The sequence below is a fragment of the Phoenix dactylifera genome, chromosome 10, assembly GCF_009389715.1.
Source record: "Phoenix dactylifera cultivar Barhee BC4 chromosome 10, palm_55x_up_171113_PBpolish2nd_filt_p, whole genome shotgun sequence".
In the NCBI taxonomy this organism is placed as follows: domain Eukaryota; kingdom Viridiplantae; phylum Streptophyta; class Magnoliopsida; order Arecales; family Arecaceae; genus Phoenix; species Phoenix dactylifera.
In genome coordinates this window covers 13,440,780-13,467,753 of record NC_052401.1, presented here as the reverse complement: position 1 = coordinate 13,467,753, position 26,974 = coordinate 13,440,780, and the positions used below count along the sequence as shown (strand labels likewise).

General features: G+C 40.6%; 3 protein-coding genes across 5 annotated transcripts in view; 1 reads left to right on the top strand and 2 right to left on the bottom strand.

Annotated features, from left to right (window-relative positions):
- The first annotated feature begins 4,444 nt into the window (after positions 1 to 4,444).
- On the top strand, positions 4,445 to 5,790 carry LOC120112087. The gene is made up of 4 exons (XM_039130653.1): positions 4,445 to 4,806; positions 4,903 to 4,981; positions 5,176 to 5,381; positions 5,535 to 5,790. Exons 1-4 carry the CDS (start codon positions 4,445 to 4,447, stop codon positions 5,788 to 5,790), a joined length of 903 nt encoding a protein of 300 aa, XP_038986581.1.
- Positions 5,791 to 7,029: 1,239 nt separating this feature from the next.
- LOC103696502 (protein JINGUBANG-like) lies at positions 7,030 to 8,946 on the bottom strand. Its single transcript, XM_008778160.4, has one exon. It carries the CDS (start codon positions 8,851 to 8,853, stop codon positions 7,339 to 7,341), a length of 1,515 nt encoding a protein of 504 aa, XP_008776382.1. The 5' UTR covers positions 8,854 to 8,946; the 3' UTR covers positions 7,030 to 7,338.
- A 6,623-nt stretch (positions 8,947 to 15,569) lies between these two features.
- LOC103696501 (zinc finger CCCH domain-containing protein 27-like) overlaps positions 15,570 to 26,974 on the bottom strand; it is a 28,805-nt gene continuing 17,400 nt past the window's right edge. For all 3 annotated transcript variants that reach the window (XM_008778159.3, XM_039131035.1, XM_026800920.2), the window contains one exon: positions 15,570 to 16,347. The gene's annotated coding sequence lies outside the window, so the exon portion shown is untranslated. The remainder of the gene's footprint in view (positions 16,348 to 26,974) is intronic.

The following is a 26,974-nucleotide window of genomic DNA, read 5'->3' as shown; positions in this document are numbered from 1 at the left end:
TGCGAGTAAGAATCGTTCCCACGGAGAGTATCTAGCCTAGTTTTATGCAACTTGAACAAGGACGGAGGGGGGGGGGTTTGTGTATAACAAAAATAATAAAACAACTAAAGAAGAATTCAAATTTAAGTATTGAAATAAATCAAAAGAACAGAATTGATCATGAGTCCTACTTGGAGTAGGATCCTTGGAGTCCTAATTGGATTAGGATTTCAAATTAAATTAGAGTCCTACTTGGAGTAGGATTTTTAAAGTCCTAATTGCCTTAGGGCTAAAATTTAATAAGTCCTAATTAGTTTAGGATTTTCTTAAGTCCTAATTAATTTTAATCTAATTAATTAAATGACTCCTAATTGGATTAGGATTGAAGAGTTCAATTGAGTCATGGTTCAATTAAATTCTAATTGGATTAGGATTTGGAGGAATTAAATTGGGTGCACTTAATCCTATTTTGAATAGGATTGAACCTAGAACTAGTCCTAACCCAATCCCCACTTAATTTGATTAAGTGGGGCTAACTAAATGGGAGAAGAGGGAGGGGCCTACACCCCTCCCTTGGCTGCATACGTGAGGGAAAAAGGAGGGGCTACGCCCCTCCTCATTTGAATTGGAAATGGGATAGAGATGAGCTCCTAAAATTTAGGAGCTCCTCTCTATCTAAACACCTTATAAGAAAGGGGCTTCAAGGGGCTGCGAAAATAAGATGAAAAATCACCTCCTTTCAGCTGTGAACACCTCTCTCCCATTCCTCCATTGATCAACAAGCAAACAAGGAGAATAGGAAGCCTTGGCGTGGCCTTCTTCCTCCTCTTTTTGGTTCTAGCGCAAGGAAAAAGAAAAGGCTACGAAGGGCCTTGTTTTCTTCTTCCTAGATCCCTCCTTCTTCCTCCTCTCAAGACAATCAAAGGTTGATTCAAAGGAGAGGACTTCAGCCATCTAAAGCCATCTCTGCAAGGGAGCTAGCACCCCGGGGAGATCCAAAAGCTTCGATCGACTCATTACTTCGTGTGGATACCCGTAGAGGCCGGATGCGTGTGCGGCTTCCACTGAGCCTTGATTAAATACCACATAAATCAGATTTACGGAGACCATCTACCCGCACAAGATGAATATCTGATCTTCTTAATTATTTTAAAATGGTTTAAAATAATTTAATTCTAATCTATCTACAAACGAAAGGTTTTAAAATACGTTCATGCGATGAACGGATCCCGCATATATTTTTCCGCTGCAATCTGAAAATTATTTCAAAATTTTCATGGCATATGAGGGATGCTAACAGGACATTGTTTGGGATCGCCTCTTCCCTAAGCCAAACAATCTTGCGGATGATCATGGCGTTCCTGCACACCCTAAAAAATCAGAAATATCGTTAGGAGGAGAACCCGACGTTGAAGCTTTCTCCCCAAGGGGTCTATCACCCCAAAGACTATCTAGGGGTCAGCGGATTCCACCTCCAAATATTTCTCGTATGGAGAATAATTTCAAGAACCCCTATGTTTATCAAAATCAGCAGGAGCGCAATGACTCCGACGAAGCCATGAAGCGAGTTCGCGTAGAAGTTGCTGATTACAGCGGAAGCATGGACCCAACCCACTTCTAGGATTGGCTGATGTCCCTCGAAGATTACTTTGAGTGGTTCAACATGTCCAATGAAACAAAGGTGCGATTCGTAAAGATGAAGCTAAAGGGCCAAGCACGCGTATGGTGGCATTGCGTTGAAGAAAAGCTTCATCAACTCCGACAGCCCCCTATGAATGATTGGGAGGAGATGAAACTTCATCTGAAGGAGAAGTTTCTTCCCCTCGACTATGAAGAGACACACTTCGAAGAACTTATGAAACATCGTCAAAGAAGCTCTTCTGTAGAGGAGTGTATAGCCCAGTTCCATGAGTTGATGATCCGCAGCAACCTCATGGAGACAGAGCGACAGTCCCTAACTCGGTACCGATCCGAGCTGAGGGATGACATCAAAAGGGAGTTGATGATGGCACAACGATGCGAATCTTCAGTCTAGAGAAGGCATACCAACTCGCCATTCGAGTTGAATCACAACTGCAACAAAGGCGCCTAGCGCAAGCACCGGTTGTACGACGGTTTTCTAAACGCAGCAGCAACTGAGGAGTTCTTTTTTCTTGAGGTAACGCCCCTATTTTCAGATCTGAAACCTCTATTAATCAAAGTACATACCAGGATAGAGGTGCTATAAGAGCCAATGAAAAGGTTAAAGGATCTATGCCACAATCTACGCCATAAGGAAAGAACCCTGTTGAATGCTACAAGTATGGCGGGCGAGGCCATTTCGCCGTCATTTGCCCCACCCGAGACCAATGTTTTGCGATGATATGTGAGGAAGACGAGATCATAGGGACTTCTGAAGTTCCTCCTTCCTCTCAGCCTGCTGATGAAGAGGGAAATGAAGGGAGCGAAGAACATGAGGAAGAAGCCCCTACAGTTGAGTTAGAAGCTTCGGATCTACCCGTGTGCATCGTGCGATGGATTGTTACGGGCTGCAAACAAGAGGAGAACGTGGAGGAAGATTGGAGGCGCATCAATATCTTCCATACTCACGTCGAGCATACCAACAAATCTTTAAACCTCATTATCGACAATGGAAGCTGCATGAATATCATATCCGAAGATGTGCTGAAAAAGCTGAATCTGAAATCGGTACCACATCCAAAGCCATATTAGGTAAGTTGGATCGAAGACTCTGCCATACCTATTAAACAAAGATGCTTGATCAGTTTTTCACTTAGTAAGAACTTTCGAGATGAAGTATGGTACGATATTCTGCCCATAAAGGCGTGCCATCATCTTCTAAAAAGACCATGGTTATATGATTGTAGTGTCGAGTATGACGGTCAATCTAATTGTTATTCTCTATATTATGCCAACAAAAGAATTGTATTAAAGGCCCTTCAGATCACTAATTTTATCTCTGAAAATTTGATAATCCAACGGATTTTAACCATGAGGAAGTTTGAAGCTTGTAGCCGAGAGATTGGAGTCATGTATGCACTAGTGTCTAGAAAAGTTGGGGCTGAAATTTCAGAAGTTGTTCCTCCTGATTTCGAGTCTATATTGGATGAATTTTCTGATGTAACCCTTGAGGACCCTCCCAAGGAGCTTCCATCGATGAGGGACATCCAACATGCCATAGATTTGGTGCCCGGTTCAAGCTTGCCGAATCTTCCTGCATACCGGCTGAATCCTAGAGAACACGAGGAGTTTCACAGCCAAGTCCAAGAACTTTTGGATAAGGGATTCATCCAAGAGAGTCTCAACCGTGTGTCATCCAAGCATTGCTTACCCCGAAGAAGGATGGGACGTGGTGCATGTGCATGGATAGCAAAGCAATCAACAAAATAACAGTAAAGTACCGCTTTTCCATTCCACGGTTAGATGATATGCTTGACCTGCTGCATGGTTCCGTCATTTTTTCAAAGTTGGATTTGCGAAGTGGCTACCACCAGATCCGAATCAGACTTGGGGACGAGTGGAAGATGGCATTTAAGACCAAGGGTGGCCTCTATGAGTGGATGGTTATGCCCTTTGGTCTCTCTAATGCGCCAAGCACCTTCATGCGAGTTATGAATCAAGTGCTAAAACTGTACATTAGGCGCTTTGTAGTTGTTTATTTTGATGACATCTTGATTTTCAGTCGCAGCTGTAAGGAACACCAACAGCATCTTCGCCAAGTGCTTCTCACACTTCGATCAAAAAAGCTTTATGTCAACTTGAAAAAGTATTTTTTTGCTGAATCACAAGTACCATTTTTCGGCTTCATAATATCCGATCGAGGTGTTGCAGCGGATCCGGAGAAGGTTCGAGCCATTCGGGAGTGGCCAACACCAAGCAACATCCATGAGGTGAGGACCTTCCACGGCTTGGCTTCCTTCTACCGCAGGTTCATAAGGAATTTCAGCAGTATAGGAGCACCGAACACCAATTGTATGAAGGCTGAAAATTTTCGTTGGACGCCGGCCGCCACTAGAGCTTTTGAAGACATCAAGGAGCGTCTAACCCAAGCCCCAATTCTTCGACTTTCAAATTTTGATCAACTCTTCAAGGTCGCTTGTGACACTTCTCACATTAGGATTGGTGGAGTTTTGAGCCAAGAGGGTCATCCCATCTCCTTCTATAGCGAAAAGCTCAACTATGGCAAGCGAATGTATTCCACTTATGATATTGAGTTTTATGCTGTGGTTCAAACCCTCAAACATTAGAAGCATTACCTCCTACATCAGAAGTTTGTCATGTTTATCGATCACGACCCTCTAAATTACATCAACTCTCAAAAAAGTTGAGTGTGAGACATGCCAGATGGGTGGATGTACTGTAGCAGTTTACTTTTATGCTGAAGCATAGGCCGGGTACAAAAAATCGAGTTGCTGATGCTCTGAACCGGAAGACACATATTCTCACTCTCTTGAATGCAGAAGTAATGGGCTTTGATGATCTGAAAATTTTATATCCTACTGATGTATATTTCCAACCTATCTACACCGAAATTTCAGCAGGGAATCACCGGCAGCATTCTGATTTTTCGATCCATGATGGCTTTCTCTTTCGTGGCACATGTCTCTGTGTCCCAGAAACCTCTCTTCGCAACCACATCATTTGGGAGGTTCATGGAGGAGGCCTTGCTGGTCACTTCGGCCGTGACAAGACCATCGCCATGATGGAGGACAGGTTCTATTGGCTGACCCTGCACAAGGATGTGCACCGAATCATCACGCATTGCCGAACTTGTCAACTCGCCAAGAGAGCAAAGTCTAATGCCAGCCTCTACTCTCCATTGCCATTGTAAAGTTTACCGTAGGAGGACCTTAGCATGGACTTCGTGCTAGGATTGCCCAAGACGATAATAGGACATGATTCTATTTTTGTCATTGTTGGCAGGTTCTCTAAGATGATGCATTTTGTGCCATATGCAAAAACTTATGATGCATCCCAAGTTGCTGATTTGTTCTTGAAAGAGGTGATTCGCTTACATGGGCTACCGAAAACTATTGTATCTGATCATGATGTCAAGTTTGTTAGCTATTTTGTAAGACACTTTGGGCGAAGCTTGGCACACGTCTTTCTTTCTCCAATGCCTATCATCCCCAAACCAATGGACAGATCGAGGCGGTCAACCGCAATCTTGGAAATCTTCTTCGATGCTTAGTCTAGGATCATGTGAAGTCATGGGATCTAATTTTATCCCATGCCAAGTTTGCCTACAACAACAATGTCAACCGGACCACAGGATTGTCACCTTCTGAGGTTGTTCTCGGGTTGAAGCTGTGGCAACCCATTGATCTCATTCCACTTCCCATCGATCTCATTCCACTTCCCATCAACACGAGGACCAATGAAGGTGGTGAGGATTTTGCTAGGCACATACAAAACATTCATGCTGAAGTCCAACGTCGTTTGGTCATCAACACCGAGATTTATAAACAGCAAGCAGACTTGAAGCGGCGTTCTCTAAAATTTAAGGAGATGACCTTGTGCTGATGCGGTTGAGTGCTGATCGTTTTTTTCTGCAGAAATTTTCAGAAACTTCATCCTTGTCGCGTCGGTCCCTTCAAGGTACTGAAACGAGTGGGACCTAATGCATATGTGCTTGAGTTGCCAGAAGACTTGCAGGTTAGCCCAATCTTCAATGAAGACTTGCAGCCCTACGAGGGTCACTATGCTAATGATGAAGATCCTCCAGTCGTACCACCATCACTTCCACGACAATCAGCCCCTAAACACACCATTGAAGACATCTTGGATGATCAGATCGTGTCCACATGCTGAGAGGATATTAATAATTTTTAGTTAAATAGAATGGCAGACCAATTTCAGATTGCTCATGGTTGAAGACGGAGGAAGTCCAACGGCTGAACTCGGACCTCTACGGGCTCTACCAGTCGCGAAACTCGACAAAGGTGAGTCTTTTCCCAACTGGGGTGAATTAATGCAGTAGCATCACCCTCATTTCCTTAGGCGTGGCACATTGGGTCTAGGTGTGTGAGAAAAAAATCAAGTCCAAGTTGTGGTGTGATTGAGTCCATGTGATAAGTGATTTAATTCACAATAGGTTAATGTCTTCGATGCCTAATTAGATTGAGTCCAAGACATCGAGTGAGTCATTGATTAATTAGGAGTGGCCACATGTCAAATGGGATAGAGTCCTAAGGAGTTGGATTTGATCTCATACGGCAAGATGGAGTCCCACTTGGAGAAGACTCTTGCTTGCAGCTGAAATTTCCTTCCTATTCTCCAATCCGCATGCCAAGAAGGGCTTCCACGTGTGGCTAAGCCTCAATTGGCAAGTTGTCTAGGTGATCAATTAGGATATTTGAATTTTAAAAAGAGTCCTTATGTGGTTAGGAGTCCAAAGAAAATTCTGGTTATAGTCCTTAAGTCTTTGCCAACCACCCTCTCTATATAAAGGAAGATATGAAGAATGAAATCAGAATTTTTAATCGTTGAAAATCCATTTGCGTACGTGAAGAGAGACTCTTCTATTGTTTGGTGCGACGCCAATAAGCTGGGGGAAAGATGGGACGTCTCTTCCCTTCACGCCTTCAAGACAGTTGGTTTTTGGATGAGACTCCCAAAATTAACTCATCCTTATTCCTTCTTTGATCCACGCTTCCCCTTGTTCACGCCATCTTAACTTGCCACATCAACAACTAAGTCATCCCATCACGCCCCAAACTCCCTCACGTTCTCCTTAGAGTCCACTTCAATTAAAATCCCAACAAATTTCATTTCATCCTACATACATTGAGTCCAACCAATTTCAGCCACCCACTAGGATTGGTGCCCAATTTTTGTCAATTGGTCAATCCTCCTCGAGTCCAATCTAATTTAACCAGCAATTCATCTTCTTCCTTCTCCCTTCCACCCACAAATGATCCTAACCGCAATTGACAAGGAGAAAAAAGAAAAAAAAAAATTTCTGCAACCCACCCCGACTACGTCATAATGCAAGAGATCATCCACCATTCATCAACACATCCAAACACGCTCAAGGATGATACACACAAATGGAAAAAACATATGCATCATTGAGAACAATGTTATAATACAATTCATCTTCATTAGGGCCCTTATTAGAATCCTTCCCATGGTCACTCTTAGTGTGAGTTCATTAGAGACATCTGACGGTATTAATTATCAAAAACAATAAAAACATTATCCTCATGCGTTGGTGCAAGTGTCTCTGGTCTCGTGTACAATTTCAATACGTTCTAGGTTAGCACTAAATAACGTATCCTATCCGTTTCACAAAAATACAAAATGGAGAAGCTACACGGCTCTCGCACCAACATTTTCTTCTTTCTTTTGCTTTTGCCCTTAAAACATATCGAAACGTGTCCGGGCCCCGTGGCTGTAGGACGACGACGCGTCCGACTCCTTCTCCTCCTGCTGCGGCTGCTGCCCGATCCCGGGGTCCGCCACCTTCCACACCTTGACGGATTTGTCGAGGCTCCCGCTGTACACCACCCATCTCCGGGCCCCACCCTCCGTGGGGTCCGCCTCCACCGCCAGGCACTTCACGGGCCCCGCGTGCCCCGTCAGCACCGAGAAGCACGCGTGGCCCCCACCACACTCCCTGCCCCACACGCAGATCGTCTTGTCCGCCGACCCACTGAACACCAAACTCCCCGCCGCCGCCAGGCACAGCACCGCCACCTTGTGCCCCTGCAACACCCCACCGTGGGTCAACCCGCCGCCGCTGTTCACTTTCTCCCAGTAGTTGACCACTCCGTCCGACGACCCCGCGTACACCCACCCCGCCCCGGCGTTGACCGCCAGCGCCGTCACCGCCACCTCCAGCCGCACCAGCGTCTGCTCCGCCACGTGCCGCGTCACACCCGCCTTCTTCCCCCCCTCCCGCCGCCACGCCTTAACCGTCCCGTCCGCCGACCCCGTCAGCACCAGCCCCGCCATCGCCACCACCGCGTTGACCGCGTCGTCGTGGGCGTTGACCGACTCGATGCACCGGGAGTCGGCCAGCCGCCACACCTTCAGCGTCCTGTCCCACGAGCCGGAGTACAGCAAGCTCTGGTCCTCGCTTAACGTCAGGCAGGAAACGGCGTCGGAGTGCCGGATCCACACCGCCGACCGGTGGTTGCGCCGCCGGGCCTCAACGTAGTTGCTCGGGTTGATGGAGCTCTTGAGGAAGTCCTTCAGCCGGGGGAGCGTCCCGGCGCGCTTGTGGACGCGAGGATCCTTGGGCGAGACCTTCCATACGCGAATCTTTCCGTCCTGGTGGCCGGTGAAAATGCGGCGGTCGGCGGAGATGACGATGGCTTTGACGAGGCCGCTGGTTGACTTGAAGCCAGAAAATTCCTTCTGGTTCTTCCAGACTCTTATGTTCTTGCTGTCGGAGCCGGTGTAGAGGAGGTCTTCGACGGCAGCGAGGGAGTAGATGTGGCCTTCCTCGCGGACCAGGGAGCCGACGAGGCCGGTGCCCGGGGGGAAGAGGTCGGTGGCGGGGGCGGAGTCGGCTTGGTCGTCAGTACTGGAAGAGAAGGGGTTGGTGGAGGACCAGGGGGAGGAGGAGGGATGATGGTGGGACCAAGGGGAGGTGTGGAAGGGTGAGCTATCGGCGGAGGACGTGGGGCCGGGGTTGGTGGTGCTGCTGCTGCGGTCGGAGTGGTACCCGGGGCTGGCGGCGGAGGCGGAGCTGGCGCGCGTCGAGAAGTCCTCCTCGCTCGTTGACTTGATGAGGGGATCGGAGTGCACGAGGGAGGAGAACTTGGATGGCCGGGGAAGACTGCTGGCCTCCCCAAAGAGAGACCGGCTCCCACGTTCGCCACCGCGAATGCTTCCACCATCGCCGCCTCCTTTCCGTCCTTCTCCCATTTAGATAGATGGGTATGGAGTGAAGGAGGGAGGAGAGCTTTTAGTGATGAAGGAAGATAGAGAGGGAAAAGAGAGAGACGAGAAGAAGGGAAGGGAAGGAGAGCTAAAGGTGGGGGAAGGGGCCTGGAAGCGAACAGAAATAGGAGGGAGGGTTGGTTTTGGAGCGGGAGGGAAGGAAGGAGGGGGTGACACGTGTAAGGAGGAGATGGGGTGGAGGCAGGAAGGATGGAGGGGACCGCGGACCTCCGCATGAGGGAAACGGTCGTCACATTTGGGGGGATTCCCTGCATGGGAAGGAGGACTTATGTGGATGTAAGGGCATTGGAGGCAAGAAGCTGATAGTTTTGTGTTGATGGCTTCGGGAATGGCTGCCACAGGCTTTGAGACTCTTATTTTATCTATGATATTATTTTCCCTTCTAAAGAGGGATAATGCATATGATTTTTGCTTAAAAATATTGAAGATTGGAGTATTCTTGCATTTTTCTTTTGTTGAGTGAAAGAAGAGAGTGTAGAGGGAAGTATACAATATTTATTCAAAGTTTTTGTACGCCAGTGCCATAGCCCTTCATTTCTTTTATAGTTGAGAGGAGGCATATACAGCTCATATACAGCCATATTTCGTCTAATCAATACAGCTCATACCTAACTATTATACATCTAAGTTACAGTCTAACATCCTTCCTCAAACTCAAGATAGTAGCGAAGATGCCAACTTGAATTTGCCAACCAGACCATGATGACGCCCCGGCGGATGTACCTTCGTAAAAATGTCAGCAAGCTGATTTGCAGAAGCAACATATTTCAATTGAAAAGTGTCTTGCTTAATATAATGCAGAATAAAGTGACAATCTATCTCAATATGCTTCGTTCGCTCATGAAACACATCATTATAAGCAATCTGCATGGCACTCATATTATCACAATAAAGAGAAGAGCTCTTGGTCAAAAGAATACCTATGTCATGTAGTGGCCATCGAAGCCATAAGAACTCAGAGGTAGTATCTGCTAGTGCATAAAACTATCTGTTTCTTGCTTTTTTAAGAGATAGGAGAAGAACCAAGCAAGAAACAATAGCCAGTGGTAGAGCGACAATCTGTAGGATCACCTGCCCAATCAGCATCGGAATAGGTCTAAAGCTCCAAAGTTGAGTGGGCTGAGAAAAAAAAGGCGTGGAATAATGTACCCTTAACGTACCGAAGGATACATAAAATTGCTGCATAGTGTGTAGAGCGTGGTGCATATATAAATTGACTAACCAGGGTGACTGCATAAGAAATATTAGGATGTGTAATGGTCAGATAAATGAGACTACCAACCAACTGCCGATACAAGTCGCATCTTTCAATGGTTCACCATCAGTGAGAAGAAGCTTAATATTCACTTCCAGAGGACTATCCATAATCTTGCAATCTATCAACCCAGCACAAGACAGTAGCTCAGAGGCATACTTAGCCTGAAAAAAATAGTAGCTATCTAAGCTAGATGTCACCTCAAGACCAAGAAAGTAGCTGAGGGATTCTAAATCCTTTATCTCAAACTGTTGTCCAAGAAACTGCTGAAGTATATAAATTCTTGAGATGTCACTTCCAATAATAACCATATCATCTACATATAGCAAGAGAAGAACAATACCCGCCTCAGATCGCCAAAGAAATAGTACAGAATCATATGCACTAGGAGTGAAGCTCTGTTGAGTCAGGACTGAACTGAACTTGGAAAACCAAACTCGAGAAGACTGTTTAAGGCCATGGAGTGCCTTACGAAGACGACCGACCTTTCCAGACAGATGAGCAAAATCTGGAGGAGGCTGTAGATACACTTTCTCAGCTAAATCACCATTGGAGAAAAGAATTTTTAACATCCATTTGATACATCTTCCATCTCTTAACGGCTGCAACTGTAAGCAAAGAATGAAATATGATAAGACGTGCTACTGGAGCAAAGGTCTTCTCATCATCAATACTATACTCCTGTGTGAATTCTCAAGCCACAAGTTGAGCCTTGTAGCGTTTTACTGAACCATCAGCATGAGTCTTAATCTTATACACCCACTTGCATCCTACTGCAGTCTTCCCATGAGGCAAGTCAATCAAATCCCATGTGTGAGTATCTTGAAGGGCTTGGAGTTCATAAGTTATGGCTTTCTGCCAAAGAGGATTAGAGCTGGCCTCGCGATAATTGCGAGGCTCATAGAGAGTAGCATGAGCAAAAAAATAGTGGTAATCACTAAGATGAGATGGGATAGATTTTACCCTACTAGAGCGGCGAAGGGTAGTACTGAGGATGGGCTCGGATGATCCGGTTGTGACAATCGATTCAGTGGATAGTCCAGACCTAGTGGAGTCGGTCGTTGAGAGATTGCCTGATGAGCTCCCATCACCTGCAACCAAAAAGGTGTCTGAGAAGAGATCAACAACGGGGTTATTGAAGACAGAATCATACATCAAAAACCACAGAATCATACAAATCTTTGCTGTATATCCACAGATCGCATCACAGGAAAAAAAAAACCCAATAAATTAAGCTTATGTTCCACCATTTTACATGAACCAAACACTAAATTCACCCAGAAAAAATATAAAAATAGTAACAAAGGGACAAGCACGGGTACCTCAAGCAATATTACAAGCATTTCATCAAAAATCCGAGGCGAAGAGATCTTATCAGAAAGACCGCCCCGATCTCGAGCATTTCAAGAGAGATACAGAACGAAATCCCGCGATGCTGGCTTCGGACGTGAGCTCTTGAAACAGGAATCTGTATTCGAGGAGACTCGAAGGAGATCAAGTAGCTCTCATCGGCATAAGGAGGAGGAGAAGGGGTTAGGGAATCTGGATGGTCATCCTTGCCGTGGACGGCCTTCCGGTTAGGGATTTGTTGGATTTGGGATAGGGAGGAGGAGAGGTTAGGGATCCCCGGGGGGGGGGGGGGGGTGTTGAGGTGCGGTTGCAGGGGTTAGGGATGGGGGGTGGGGGGCGGCTGCAGGGTTTAGGGTTTAGGGGGATTAAAATTTATCTTTTCTTGTTTTGGTGTTGGCGCCGGGCTAGGGGAGATTTGGGCGGGGCGGCGGGCACACTTAGTTTCATTTTGAATTTTCCTCTTTTTACCTTTTCTAATTTATAATTACTCAAAAATAATATTTTTAATATTTTTGGAATTAGAAATTAAATTTGGTGATGGAAATTTCTGTCAAAAATCCGTCACTGCCAAAGAAAATCTTTTAAAAATTTATAAATACTTGGGTTACGATTTTTGTGACGGCTAAATTTATCACTATCTGGTTGCAATTTCGGTTATTAGTATTGTGTCAGATATCCCGTCACTACGGTGGTTACTAAGTTTTGGCGCCCATCCTATCCGCGTAGTCTGTGACCAATTTGTCACTAATCTATCATTAAGTTCACACCACGGTGACCAAATTTCTGTCTGTCACTAATCCGTCATAAATAGTGACTGATAATGGGTCGTCACTAGTTTTCTGTCACTATATGCTTGTTTTTTGGTAGTGTTTCTTTATTCCTTCTAAAGGAAAGTCTAGTAAATTTCAGGGATGGTAGTTCCATTAGGGCAAAATAGGTCATAAGATCTCAAAGTATAGGAAGAAACAAGCTGAGGAGAAAGTAGCTCAGAAAGTCCAGATGGCCTCATCACATCGGACTGCGGCTGTTACTTTTACTAGTTCGTCAGCATCTGCATCTTATTCTTCTATACCCACTTCATCTATTATTACAGTAGATATTGAGGCAATAGTTTATTAGGTTCTATCTCGCACTACCCTCTCTACCACCTCAGGTAAACCTTTCTCCTGGTTCCTTGACTCTGCATGTTGTTATAACATGACATCTGATCCCTCTTTAGTTTTCTTGAAAACTAACTTGAATCATGCTTCCATTTTTTATACTGTTAGCCACGTAGGTTCTATCTCTACTTCTACTTTTCTTTACCAAATACATATCTTGTTCTGAAATTATCTTTTAACTTGCTGTTTGTTGGTCAACTTATGGAACATGGCCTTAAGGTAACTTTTACTGACAAACGTTGTGATGTTCAAGATCAGAAGTGGTCAGCTCGTTGGGACCGGGTATAAAGTTGGTCACCTGTTTGAGCTCACATCATTATTTGTACTTAGCTCTAGTCCTATTCCATCAGTTGCTGCTGTCTCCTCGAGTCTTTGGCATTCTCTTTTGGGGCATACTTTTTTGTCTCGTATCCAGTCTTTAACTTCGAGCAGTTGTTTGGGAGCAGTTAACTTTCAACCTTTTGATTGTGTCTCTTGTCAATTAGGTAAACAAAATGCTCTGCCCTTTAATAAAAGCGTTTCTTTCTCTACCGCACCTTTTGATTTGATACACTCTGATATTTGGGGACCTGCTTCTGTTGCGACTAAGGGAGGATCACGATACTTTATGTTGCTAATTGATGACTACTCATGGTATACATGGCTTTATCTTTTATGTGATCGCTTTGAGTTAATTGACACATTTCGTGATTTTCAGCAGATGGTCAAAACTCAGTTTGGTCGACCCATAAAAGTTTTTCGTGGTGACAACGCCATGGAATATACCTCTACCTCATTCTTGAAAGTACTTAAACAAGATGGAACAATATCTCATCGTTCTTGCCCTTACACCTCTCAGCATAATGGTCGTGCCGAACGAAAACATCGACACATCTTGGACACTATCAGGTCCCTTCTTCTTTCTGCTGCCTTACCTGAGTCTTTCTAGGGAGAGGTTACTCTTATAACAGTCTATACCATCAATCGGGTACCTTCTCCTACGATCTTAAATAAATCACTATATGAGGTTCTTTATGAGAAGGTTCCTGATTACTCTTTTCTAAAATTTTTTGATTGTGCTTGTTTTGTTTTGCTTCCTTCACATGAGCATACTAAATTTGAACCACACTCACGTCTTTGCTATTTTCTTGGTTATAGTATTGAACATAAAGATTATCGTTGTTATGATTCTATCGCCAAGCGACTTCGTATATCCCGACATGTTCAATTTTGGGAACACAAAATATTTACTAGCACTTATCTGCTCTCCATAGGTTCTTCTTTACCTCCTCCTCCAACAAACTTCATCATTCTTATTTTCCATTTTTATCCAACTTATCTTCCATTTCAGTCCATTGTTTTTCCTCTCATCCTTTCTTACCAGTCTACATTTATTTCTTTCGTTGAATCGATCCACTATCACAACTCTTTTTTTTCCTTTTCTGTTTTTTTCTGCAAGTTTCTTTCTTTTTTTTCCCATATAATTGTTTAACAAGAACATACCTTCGTCCGGTCACCAATGGCTGGCAGGTAAAAATGTGCAAACGGCATATCAGTTTAGGAGCATCCCCCAATTTTCAATTAACAGAAGTATTTGTGTTAAGTGCAATCAAAAAAAAGGAAAGGAAAGAAAAATCTAGTTCAATATGCCAATCAGTAAGATACCAGCAAACCATCATTATAATATCATAATTATATTTTTATATTTTAAAAAATTCTGAGAAAAAAAATAAAAAAAGAAAAATTCTCCTATAATTCTAAAGAACCGGACATCCATCATAAAACAAAAGAAAACAAAACAAAACAAAGGCAAAGAAAAAGGGAAGAAAGATCAACCGAACCATGGTAGTGTAACTTAAAAGAACTGGATATACATCATAAAACAAAAGAAGATTATCTAATGGAAGACACTTTTGGCAGAAAGAAAGAAACAAATACAATTAAACATAAATTAGAAAAAAAAAACTCGTATGAATAGGAGAACAAATCCATAGAGCAGATAGAGACCTCATATAGAAAAAAACTTATTGAAACTTTTCGATAGATAAGGCATAGAGACCTCTAATGTAATTGGATGTAACATTGACGAATGCACTTCATACAGACCGGCGTCAAGGAGGCATTTCCATAAACATAAGAAAAGATCAACTCCATCAAATTCCCAGCTATATTCGATATCTCCGTCCCTACCATCATCTTCTCAGCCCCAAATGAAAAAAATCAACCCAAAAATCCCCTCAAATAAGACCAAATAATACCCCCAAAAAAATCACTTGAAAGGCTAAAACCCACTAAAAGGGAAAAAGTAAACAAATTCCTGAAGAGGAGAGGAGGATAAGAATCCGATCGGAGCCGGAAGCACCTCCTCACCCCCTCTCTCAACACCATTATGACTGGTGCATAGCGCACCCCCATGAACTACCACCTCGCTCCAGAGCACTGACATAGAGGCGCCCTATGGTTATAGTAAGGAGGGAGAGAAAGAAAAAAGAAAGAGAGAAGAGAGAGAAAAAATATTACTGACTGGCCTCACCTCCACCCGCATCCGCTACCTCCGTCGTCATTAGCTGTCAAAGAGAAGACAATCAGAGAGGAAGGACCATGGGAAACCAGAGAATAAAGAGAAGAAGAAAATAGAGGGAGAACTGCTTAGGGTTTTACCAGGAGGAGAAAAAAAAATGAAGAGAATGAGTTTGTCCAGTTAAATTTGGTCCAGGCCCAATCTTAAAAAATTTTAAGTTCAAAAAAATGTCAAACCAGACTATACCAGCCAATCAGATTTTTACATTTTCCTTGAAACCAGACCAAACAGGCAATCACTTCTCCATTCAACCAATCGACCGATCCAATCTACGTGTAAAAAACATTGCTAGAACAATAACTAAATTTTCTAACATTAGTTAATTTCTTTTAACTAGCTAGCCTGTCAAAATAGATACCATAAACAATATCAACAGCATCTCAATTAACAACATACCAAGTCAAACCAATTTTTTTTTGTCAAATTGAAAGATCTACATAACATTAGGGATGAGTGTCCTCATCAATGAAGGCTGAAAACAAATAGAGAAAAAAATACAGATGACTGATGAATACAAGTCCAGGACTTCAGGTTGCAAATAAACACTTCAAAAATCATCACCCACCTTCATTCTTCTTTCTTTTTCCTTTGATCAATTCTACTTTTCCCTCTCCAACAAACTTCATCTTTCTTATTTTTCCATTTTTTCCATTTTATCCAAGTTATTTTCCAATCCATTGTTTTTTTCCCCTCATCCATTCATACCACTCTTCATTTATTTCTTTCATTGAATTGATCCAGTATCACAACTCTTCTTTTCCTTTTTTTTGTTCTTTTTTCTGAAATCTTCTTTCCTTTTTTCCAATATAACTGTTTAATGAGAACACACTTTCATCCAGTCACCAATGGCTGGCAGGTAACAATGTGCAGACAGCATATCAGTTTGTTTAGGCAGGCCAGAACATCCCTCAACTTTCGATTAACAGAAACATCTGTGTTAAGTGCAATAAAAAAAAAGCAAGGAAAGAAAAAAATTGGAGGTTCCTTTAATGCTGCAAATGTCATTGGAAGTTCTTTTCTCCACTCAATAAGGCGGAAAAACACCTTTCTGTTGGGTACAAGAACTCTAAGGGAGCAAGGGTTAATTATATATGCTGAAGCCTCACGGAACACCAAAATCTGATCCAGAGTGCCTGCATAAAAACAAAGTTACTGGATGATGATTTACAATCATAAGAAACAAAAGTGATGCTCAGTTTCTGCATGTTATGGTAATAATGATTCTATAAAATGCTGAAGAGGTGACACCTTACCCAAAACATTCTATACGTCACTTTTCAGCTAAATTATAGGACTTTGAGGATCATGAACAAAATTTGCTAAGTTATTTGCAAGGAAAAAAGAACATTTGTTACATAAAAGCATCATTCATAAACATAAATAATGGCATCGATATAAGATTCACATAGTCTGCTATTATGCTCCCCTGAGAGTAAGTCAAATAAACTAATTATAGAAAGCTAATGAAATCGATCCCCTCATTGTTACCCCCAAATCAATATCATCCAGAAATCAGCAATAATAGGAGCTAAATTATAATGACTAACAAGTTTGGAATCATCGCATCTTTATCATGACTGGTTGAAATTTTTTACAGGTCATGGTCCTGTCAAATAGCTAACTATTTTGGCTCTGTTGTGGCCCTATAGATAACTCTCTCTATCTCCCCTTGCTCCTACTGTAACTCAGAAAATTTTACTTGGGTGGGTGGGGTGGCACGTTTTGTGCACATGAAAAAGTTCTTCATGCCACATGGCACAAGCAGACTGGTGTAAGTCAAAGGAATAGATAGATGGATGTCATGATGCTTGTTTAATGTTGAGTTCTTTCGCAGTTAAAATACTCACCTTTTCCAGTAAAAATTGCCAAGAGAGAGAGAGGCTAAACTATCATACATAATTGACATGTATTAAAAAAAGCATGGAACATGAGACTACACTGCTCTGCTATTTGGCTTTTCTACACATTTCATGCTCAGTTACAACACATAGATCTACACTCATCTTTACCATTTATGTATTATTGCTTTAACAACCATTGGTGGATTTATGATATGGTCTAGAGTGACAAGTATATCATCATGCTCAATCATTAAATGACCTGGTGTGATTACTTGTTAGCTAAGACATCAAATTAGCATATATTTTTCATCTAGATATTGCTTTAAGTTGGTGTATTAATTTTCTGGCATCATGAGAAGTTAAGAGAGGTCCATTTTATACTAGAGGCTTATGTAGGATGTAAAACTAATAGACCATGTAGTCAAACTCAGCCACCACTCTTAAATTGTAATGGTAATTTAGTTGGGTTCCGTGTCTACTTAAAAGTGAGAAAGAGAGGGCTAACTATTTTTATGAAGAAAATATTGGCCAAATTGTCTTCTTGTAGAACATTTTTGAAAAATCAAGCCATGTCTTTAAGAAAGTATTATGGCTGGCAGCTTGGGTAAGGGTGCTGGCCTGCCCTAAGTCTTCATCATGATTTTCTTCAAGACTTCTTCCTTCTTGATTCATCAATAAAGACCGAAGTTCCTCTTCAAGCCAATGTTTATAGTCTATGCTGTAGATGTTCATAACATCTCGTCAGAATATCCATACACCTGCTTAAACATTCTCAATCAATGTTTATCGTACTGTCCCGAATCACCCGATTCAAGGCATACCAACCCGTACCAGATCAGAATCAGCATGAAAGCACCATTCGGGTAAGTGCAGGCTCCCAATCAGCCCTACCAATCCATACTGACTCAAACCAAGCTAAACCATACCATGCCACTTGGTACCATATAAAACCAGAGGCATACTATACCATACCGACATGTCCCACCTAGTTTCAGGCAGTATCATGATAAACAGTGAGAAAAAGAGGTTGGGAACTATCTTGACACAGGATGCATAACGTACCATACCGACTATATCATATCAAACCAGAATGTACCTATATGGCATTCAGTACTGAGATTGCGGACCTTATTCTCAGCTCTAATAGGTCATCTTATATGCAAGTGCCCTTGCTTTTGTTTGTCATTCTAACTCTAGACAATCATATAATATGAAAAGGAAAAATTTGTGGAATTAATTAAGGGCTTCAAGATGGTTCCAAGAGGGCGAGTGGCATATACATATGTTGATGACTTATATTTATAATGTCTAGAGAGCAATTGAGGAATGTCTACCTGAATGGTTGCTTTAAGCAATGCAACCCAGACCCTTATGGACACATGTATGACACTTCGGTAGAGCACCACATGAAAAAAAATGCAATTGAGCCCTACATTATTACATGCAATAGATGTGACATACACTAGGAGTAGTTTGGCACCTTGACCTTGAACCAACTAAAAAGGCGGCCCAATGCGCAAGGCTCCCTCTGTTGTGGGGTCTAGAAAGGGTCAGATGTATGCTGCCTTACCCCCATATGCGGAGAGGCTATTTCTATGTTTCGAACCTATGACCTCCATATTACAATGGAGCAACCTTTCCCTTGTGCCAAGGCTCACCCTCTCCTGAAAATCACGTAATCTAAGAAATTCATTTTTGAAATGGATATAAAACAAGATCAAGTCTGCAATTTTTGTGCTGAACATTTCGGAGTCTTGAAACTACTGGTTTACATTAAAAACATCACAACTATATCACCAAAAGGCTCCTCCTACTCCATTATTTCCATTGAGACCCTACTCCCCTGCACAGGTTCTGTTCTTTCTTCTTTCCAATCCTTTTTCACCATCAATATCTGGATCAATTATTTCTACAAAAATCCTCCACCACCAGCAAGACCTTTCTATTTACTTTACAATATCGTCCACCATTACCACAGAGAACAAGACTCTTATTCACTCCTCTCATAAATCAGGTTTGGATGCTGACTTTATTAAAGGTTTAATTAGGAGTGGGGAGGAAAGAAAATATAGCCCTCTTACAAAAATACTAAATGACTAGCAAAACAAGGACTAAGTGATATTCAATCATCAAAAGATTGTATAAAGATTCTTAAGGGGTTACATACTTGAATTAATGGAATCTATCATAGCTTGGTTCCAAACATCTAAAGATATTGGATTTTAAACACTAGAATGACATGAATTAGAGCACCAAGTTGCGTATCATAGGCTCATAGCAGATCTAATCAATCAAATGGGATAAACATAATAAACTAAAATCGTTGCATCATATTAAATTAAATAAATATGGCAGACTGATGGTCACAAAGACTTGGAAGCATCTAGGAGTGAGAACATCTTTGAGATAATGCAACACAAGAGGCAAGAGTTATTTATGTCCAAGATCAGGGATAAAATTTTGATACACATGGGGGGCCTTTCGATTGATGTCATGGTACCTAAATAGTGCACAAGGCAGATGGTTATTTTTGGATTCACTGTTTGTAGTAATGCTGGTGGAATGGAACACATGAGAGTCATTATAGGATGGTATTGCAATTTCAAAATGGTCAGTTATGTTGTTTGGGACAGAAGATGAGAATTTATGAGCACAGTTTTTTGGCAGCATGTAGGAGATGACATAAAAGATAAATTTCATACAAAAAACTCCCTTTTTCCTTTGCCCTCTTCTTGTCTTTAAAATCTTATTAAATAAGGAAATTTCATGGACTACTAAACCGGGAAGATAACAAGAAGATAAATCATATAAATCTCGACTACCCAGAAGAGAACCACCATTATTTACATTACCACCTGCATGAATTTTTTCCCCAAAAAGTAGACAAGATGCATCTTTAAAATACATCAATATTTTCTTTAATTTCTTATCTTAACAAGCTCTCTACGCTCCAATTAATTGATTTTTTCCTAACATTTTGTCTACATTGATGCATTCCCCAAGGTTATGCATTTATTTTTTGTAAAGATTCCAATTCCCAAACTTGGCATAATTATTGAACACATGCCCTCTTTCGCCAATAAGGGTAGAAAGTTCCACTGGTGATTGCACGCGGTAAACTTCAGATGAAGAGTTTTGAGAAGCAAGTCTATCCAATGCAAGTTTCAAAGGATTTGAATAAAACAAGGTTTTAAACAAGTTTAAAACCCATCTTGAATACATTTATTCCGAAACAACTTATATCAGAATGCTCCTCAGAAAAGATCAATTACATGTCACTAAAAACTACCATCGAATACTTTGCAAACAAAATAAGTCATCAAGAACTGACACAGACAGGATTTAGATAGAAAAATTCTGACGATATTAAAAATTTTGAGGAACATAATTCTAATCAGGAAAATCATATCTAGCTTGATTTGAAATTCAATTTTAATGGATCTGTGTTGTTCAAAAAGTTTTAAGCAGAACCCTATCAAAATGCCCTAATTAGCAACTAGGGCAAACAGGTCAGATAGAAAAGTTTTTATAGTTATGATTGAGATTTAATGCCATCAGGTGTTCTAACGTGGGATTAAGGTGAATCCAAATTCTATATTTCTTTTGAAGATAGATTATTGGATTCAGATAGTATATAGGCACATGAATTGCATGTGGAGCTAATTAGTATTCATAATGTACCAAAAATCCATAAAAAAGAAATAAAACCGAATAGTAATATATTTAAATGTAGCATTGATCATCAACTAAATGACCAATCAAAATTTGTATCAGTTTTAATATGAGTTTATGTATCTAGCAAACTGAAATAATTACATATACTATAGAAATTAAATATACTTCTTACATATTAAATGATTTTTGAAGCAATAAAACAGAATGTCCAATCATTCATGTCCTTACTTTAAACTTTCAAGCATCAGTTGTAGCCTAGTACCCGCAAAGGATTGAAATCAAGTAAAAGCATCTGATATAATAAGCATTAATTGGCACTTGATATAGACACAAGTTTTAGTACAATAATAACTTTCCATCATGGAAAGAGAAAGGAAATTTGTTTCTATTTATGCCTTTTAATTATTCTACCCTTTTCTATTATTCATTTTAATGTGATACATTAATAGGCAAAAAGAAGCACGTGAATATGCAGCCACCTTTCAAATCTTAAGAGAAGGGTGGAGCAAGGACAATTAGAGTTGAAGAGGAGTGGATTTATATATGGAGTAATTTGAAAAAACATGAGAGATTAAATTAATGTTTTTCTTACCGAGACTGTTTAAGAAAGAAAGATGGCATAAGATTGAAAATTTTCATGGACCTATGGCTCTCCATTCACATTTAGTGAGAGGGGGGGAAGAGAGAGAGAGAGAGAGAGAGAGAGAGAGGATGTGTGGTAGTGTAAATCACACTCCAATCAATTGACCAAAGAGAGAATAAGCAAAGTTGACAATACATCAACTAAATCATTAAGACTAAGGAGATAATGGTAGGTATGAGATTAGTATAATGAGGTGAGGGTACTGTGGGAACAAATATAGACAATATATTATGAGAACATTCCAAAAATTCAAAACTCTCTTTTGATCTGGTATAAAAAAATATTTTCTTTTGGAGGACTTGGTGTTCAGCTCTACATCTCTTCCTTACTCTAAATCTCTACTATTATAAAGTGAAATATGGGATGTGAGTCCACCTCAAGTTCAACACCACCTTAACATCACCCAATCTTTTGTAGCCATTGGAGTCTACCCAATGATTAAAAAAAATAACTTATTTGGAGAGTGAGACTCAAGAGTACAAAATCCCTAAGCTGCTTTATATCTCAACTAAAGCAAACTTTTGGATTGCCACTCCCCCCTCACGTGAGGACCGTGCATGCGTATGTTTAGCCCTCACCAGTTATTCACTGGGTAGATCTTGAATACTTATATAGAATCAAGGAACCCAAATAATACCTTCCAGCTAGCTTTTTGGGGTGAGGTTATATGTTATTGTAACATGGTATTAGAACAGATCCGACCCATAACCTATGTGGACTAGGGGACACTGCAGCACAAATTCATTGAGGTTGACCACGAGCCAATCGTGGTACTTATGATTAAATTTGAATGGATTTGAACCTTTAGCCTAATGAGGATGTTAAAGCTTAAACGGGAGAAGTATGTAAGAACCCGTACGGGTATGTGTTTAGTCCCACATCGGTTATTCAATAGATAGATCTTGAGTACTTATATAGGATTAAGGAACCAAAATAATACCTTCCGGCTAGCTATTTTGGGTAAGGTCTTGAGTTGATACAAATGGTATCAGAGCTAGGTTTCGATCCTAGGACCTGTGGGTTATGGGCCCACCTTCAATCTCCCAATCTTATCTAGTCCTTGGAATCTATCTAACAATATTTAAAATAATAAATAATAATAATAATATTTTATCGAAAGCAAAATCTAGAATCCCCAAATTTTAAAAATACCAACCCTAAGCTAAACAACAAGGTCCGCCAAATCAGTACCAAGACCCATACCCAAGGTCCGCCGTACCGGTACCGGTCGGCGTACCGGTCCCGTACCGGTCCGAACCGGTGGCGTACCGGTTCTTCAACAATAAACTACCGGTACCGGATTCCACGCTGATCCGGTACCGGTTCCAGGCCGGACCGGTACGGACCGGTACGGCAGACCCAGTCGACAGGCAAGTCAGTATAATACCAGTTCGATATCATATCGACATAAGGTATACTTGGGTGTGCTGATTCAATGAGTAATTAGTAATCAATTTTTTTAACTTTTTCAATGATTTTAAGTATAATTTGATATTTTTTGATGTTTCTATGGTCCCAATCAGGGGTAGTTGATTTGATCGGATTGGACTTTTTTCCCTGCAGTAACAGCATCCTAACTGGAGGAAGCGGTTTAATTTAAATGATGCATGTTATTTTAAAGTAATACAAAATATAAAATGATTAGTGAGATGTTGCATGCTATAAGAAGTAACATAAAATATCCTAAAATTAATTAATAAAATGAAAAATATAAAATAATACAATATATTTAAAGGACAACATACATATCGATATCTAAAATCTTATAGATATCCGAATCATTAACATAGTCAGAAAACACATCAACTTACCCCTCTAACCAAGCGGCGTTGTAGTCTTGTACGTTCTTTTCATAAAAAATGCGCTTAGGGTTATAAGCACTCTCGAATTTCTCACTGAAGCTTTAGCTCTGAGAGGTGTCCTCTGGTAGATAATACGACTGTAGAGGGGCTCATCCGAATATGCCACCAGCAAAATTTCACTTGTAAGATGTTCTAGACTGCTGTGTAGGGTAGTAACTACCGAAAGATGATGCCTCAGATACACCATATCCATATTCGTATGGATCAGCTTGCATGTGGCTGTGTAATAGGATCCAGTATACGACTTAAAACCTAATATATCTATGGATCCTACTCCACGTACGAGGTCATCTGCAGCTGCATCGTGTCCTCCTAAATGACCTCGACAAGCTCGTCTCCTATATGCAATCATATCCTTATGGGCTCTATCAGATCGTGTACCGTAGTCCCTATCTTTTATAACATGCATAAATTGGGATTCACTGGTGAATCGAAAACTACCCTGCGACTGTCTCATAAACGGTGGTCTCATATTCTCCACTCTATTCTTGACCAACAAATCCATGACCAGTAGAACTGTCATCGCCGTTGCTCCTGGTCTCTGAATCTAAGTGAATTGACTCCACTCACCATAAGAATTGTAGGTGCCTTTTTTTTTCTTTTTTAGGAGTGCTGCGCAGCTGTCTACTTACCCTTTGTGCCCCTCTTTGCTTGCTTACCCTTCGTGCCCCTCACTGCCTGGCTATGCTAGGAGGATAGATACCGCCCTCCTAACCGAGTTGACCGAATAGTATAGTGGCCTCGCCTAACCATCTCTCGATCATATATCTGAGAGGATGTTTTGGACAAGGAGACATGATGATTGGCTCCCCAATAACCCATATAGTTGTGGCTGATTAGCTGAAAGGATGCGTAGAATATTCAATCTGCCCATTGCCTTGCATCAATCCTAACCTCGCTGGCTACAAAACTGGCCGGTTGTGGAGGTGATCCTCGCTAATTAAGCTCCAACTCCTGCTGCTGGCCCACAAGCCATCCGATCATAGGATCATCCTTATCGTCAATGAAAGCATTATGAATCGGATCTGTATACTTTAGCCTTACTTCCTCCTAAATGCACTTCAGCCTCAACCTCAGATTGTAGTAAACATATACAAGATTGTTGAGGGCTTGAGGCACTTTTGTGTCAGACAGTTCCTCTGCTTGCTGTGGATGAGGGCAAAGATGGACCAATTATGCTAACAACCACTCGAGGAGATCGTTTGAAAGGAAGAGGATCCGGATAGCTAATCACTTAAGATTTCTCGCGGATAAACCAAAATGAATCCACAATTCAGCTACAAAAATATTGAAAAAAAATTACATATAAGATAGTATCATATTATTAACCATCTAACACTAGATAAATATCCTCCTAATGTATAATATACCTGAATTTATATTTTTCTTACGACAATTGTCGAGACTCCAAAGCTGTTAGTGCTCTCTCTAAATATTTTGGTCTATGAAAAAAATTATGTTGTAAGATGTTAATAATTAAAGATACCAGTTAACTTACACATGTCACTTAAATTAAATTTACCTTTTCTAGATATAGGGCCGCAACTTCCAGATTAGGCTCCATCCTATAAATCACACTACGTTGAGCAGCCAAAAGTTCGTCATCCAATCGATTCATGGTACAGTGTACCGAAACCTTGGGTTTAGGTAATATGCTGCAGATAGCATTCATAACTGTCTTAATAAAATTATATAAATATAGGAGCAGTATAATTTTCAATATTCTTGCTTACCTGCGAGATACAAGTCCCTATCCATCTGGTAGTCCCGCCGCCGCCCAATATGTCGATGTACTCTTAGACATATGTCAGATTTGCTTCCTTGATCTGAATCTTATTTCTCTCCATAATATGTCATAAGAAGCCCATCTGGGGGTAGCTCTCGCTGTCCATGGCCCGAAGCACTTCGTACAATAGTTTGATAGCTTTCACTATGTTCTCGGCCTGCTGCTAGAATGTCTGCCTCGTTACCAAGTCCTCGATAGTGTTTCCTTCAATGTTGACCCTTGCAAATCTACTTTTCTGCCACTCGGAACTGACAAATATCTGACGTAGGGCTGCTTTCCTCTCAAGAAGGCTATCAAGTGCAACGCAGTTGGTAGCAAACCATATCACTCCCCCTGCATACCTCCTCATCAATTATAGGACTAATGTATGGTTGTAAATATATCTGATGATGGTTTGGATTGTCTCCACTGTTTGCTGCACCATATGAATCTTCGCAATGTCCATCAACATGAGGTCAATACAATGTGCAGTACATGGAGTCCAAAAAATATATGACCGTTGCTTCATCAAGATCTCCCCGATGGCCTTATATTGTGGCCCATTATCAGTGATGACCTACATGATATTCTTCTATCCTACCTAATCAATCACCTCCTCCATCAATCTGAAGATGTACATGGCATCGTATACCTAATCGAAAGCATCAGTCGACTTATGGAAGAAAGTCTTTGTAACACAATATGTCAAGAAGTTGATAACACTCCGTCTAGTAGGAACGGTCCAACCATCACACATCACCGTCTATCCATATGTGAGTCACTTGCTTTTGTATGAGGCAATCCATTTCTCTAGCTCCTTATTACGTCAAGAAGCTTACCGTAAATGTTCTTTGATCCTGAAGAATCTACACCGAGACCGAAAGTCTTTATCAGCTGCCGAACCTCCTGTGAATATTTTCGGTATATAGATACGTCAAAATAACCATCAGCTAAATGTTGTTTCAACCTGAATACCCCTTTTTTAAAGTCTGTGTTGCACTAGTTGCACTTCCAATGGTGTCGATTCGAGAGCATTTACCCATGATTCCAACCAATGCCACACTCTAGCTTTTTTTTCCTCTAACGGTTTTATTTCTGCAAGTTTATCAAATACGTCGGTTTATCAATTATTTAAAAATAGCAAAATTTCATTATGATAAAGATAATATTTTTTATTTTAAAAAATAAATCGATTTATCTAATACATAGTACTAATTTTTCATATTTTTTTATTTATTGATATATGTTTAATAACTTTTCAATTAAAAATATATTTAAATACCATAAATTTAAAAAAAAATATTTTTTACTTCAAAATATATTTTTTACTTCAAAAAATACTTTTGAAATATGTATTACGTACTGCTAATTTTTTATAATTTGGCATTAATTATATATTTTTAATCATTATTTAAATTTAAAAATAATTTTTAAATATAAATATTTTAAAAAATAAATTTGAGCTCAGATCTATGTAGAACACTATAATAGATACAATATATATTTTTTAGGACCATGGCCATGCATGAAAGACTACTTATTTCTCAATTCTTTTCAATTTTAGGCCTAAGCCACTATGCGCATGATCGCATCAAAACTTAAATAAATGAACATCAAATTTAGCTAGAGAGTAGCTTGCATACCCCTAAATATGCTTCTAATTTTATATTTTTTAATATTATTTTATTTATTTTATTTTTAAATCTAAAAATATATTTTTAATTTTAAAAATTATATATAATTTGAAAATTAAAAATTTTTATATCATCGTGTAGATCATCCATAGATCTACAACATAGCATAAAATCAAGCCAAAATAAAAAAAATGACATGATCTCTTATTTTGCAAGTTTCAAGGTATTTTTTGGCGTCCAAAAAAAGAAAGAAATAGAGATAGGGGAGAGAAAGCATACCTTATTTAGGGTTGGATCATCCTTCAATTGTGCTGAATCAACATATTTTTTGCCATGGAAA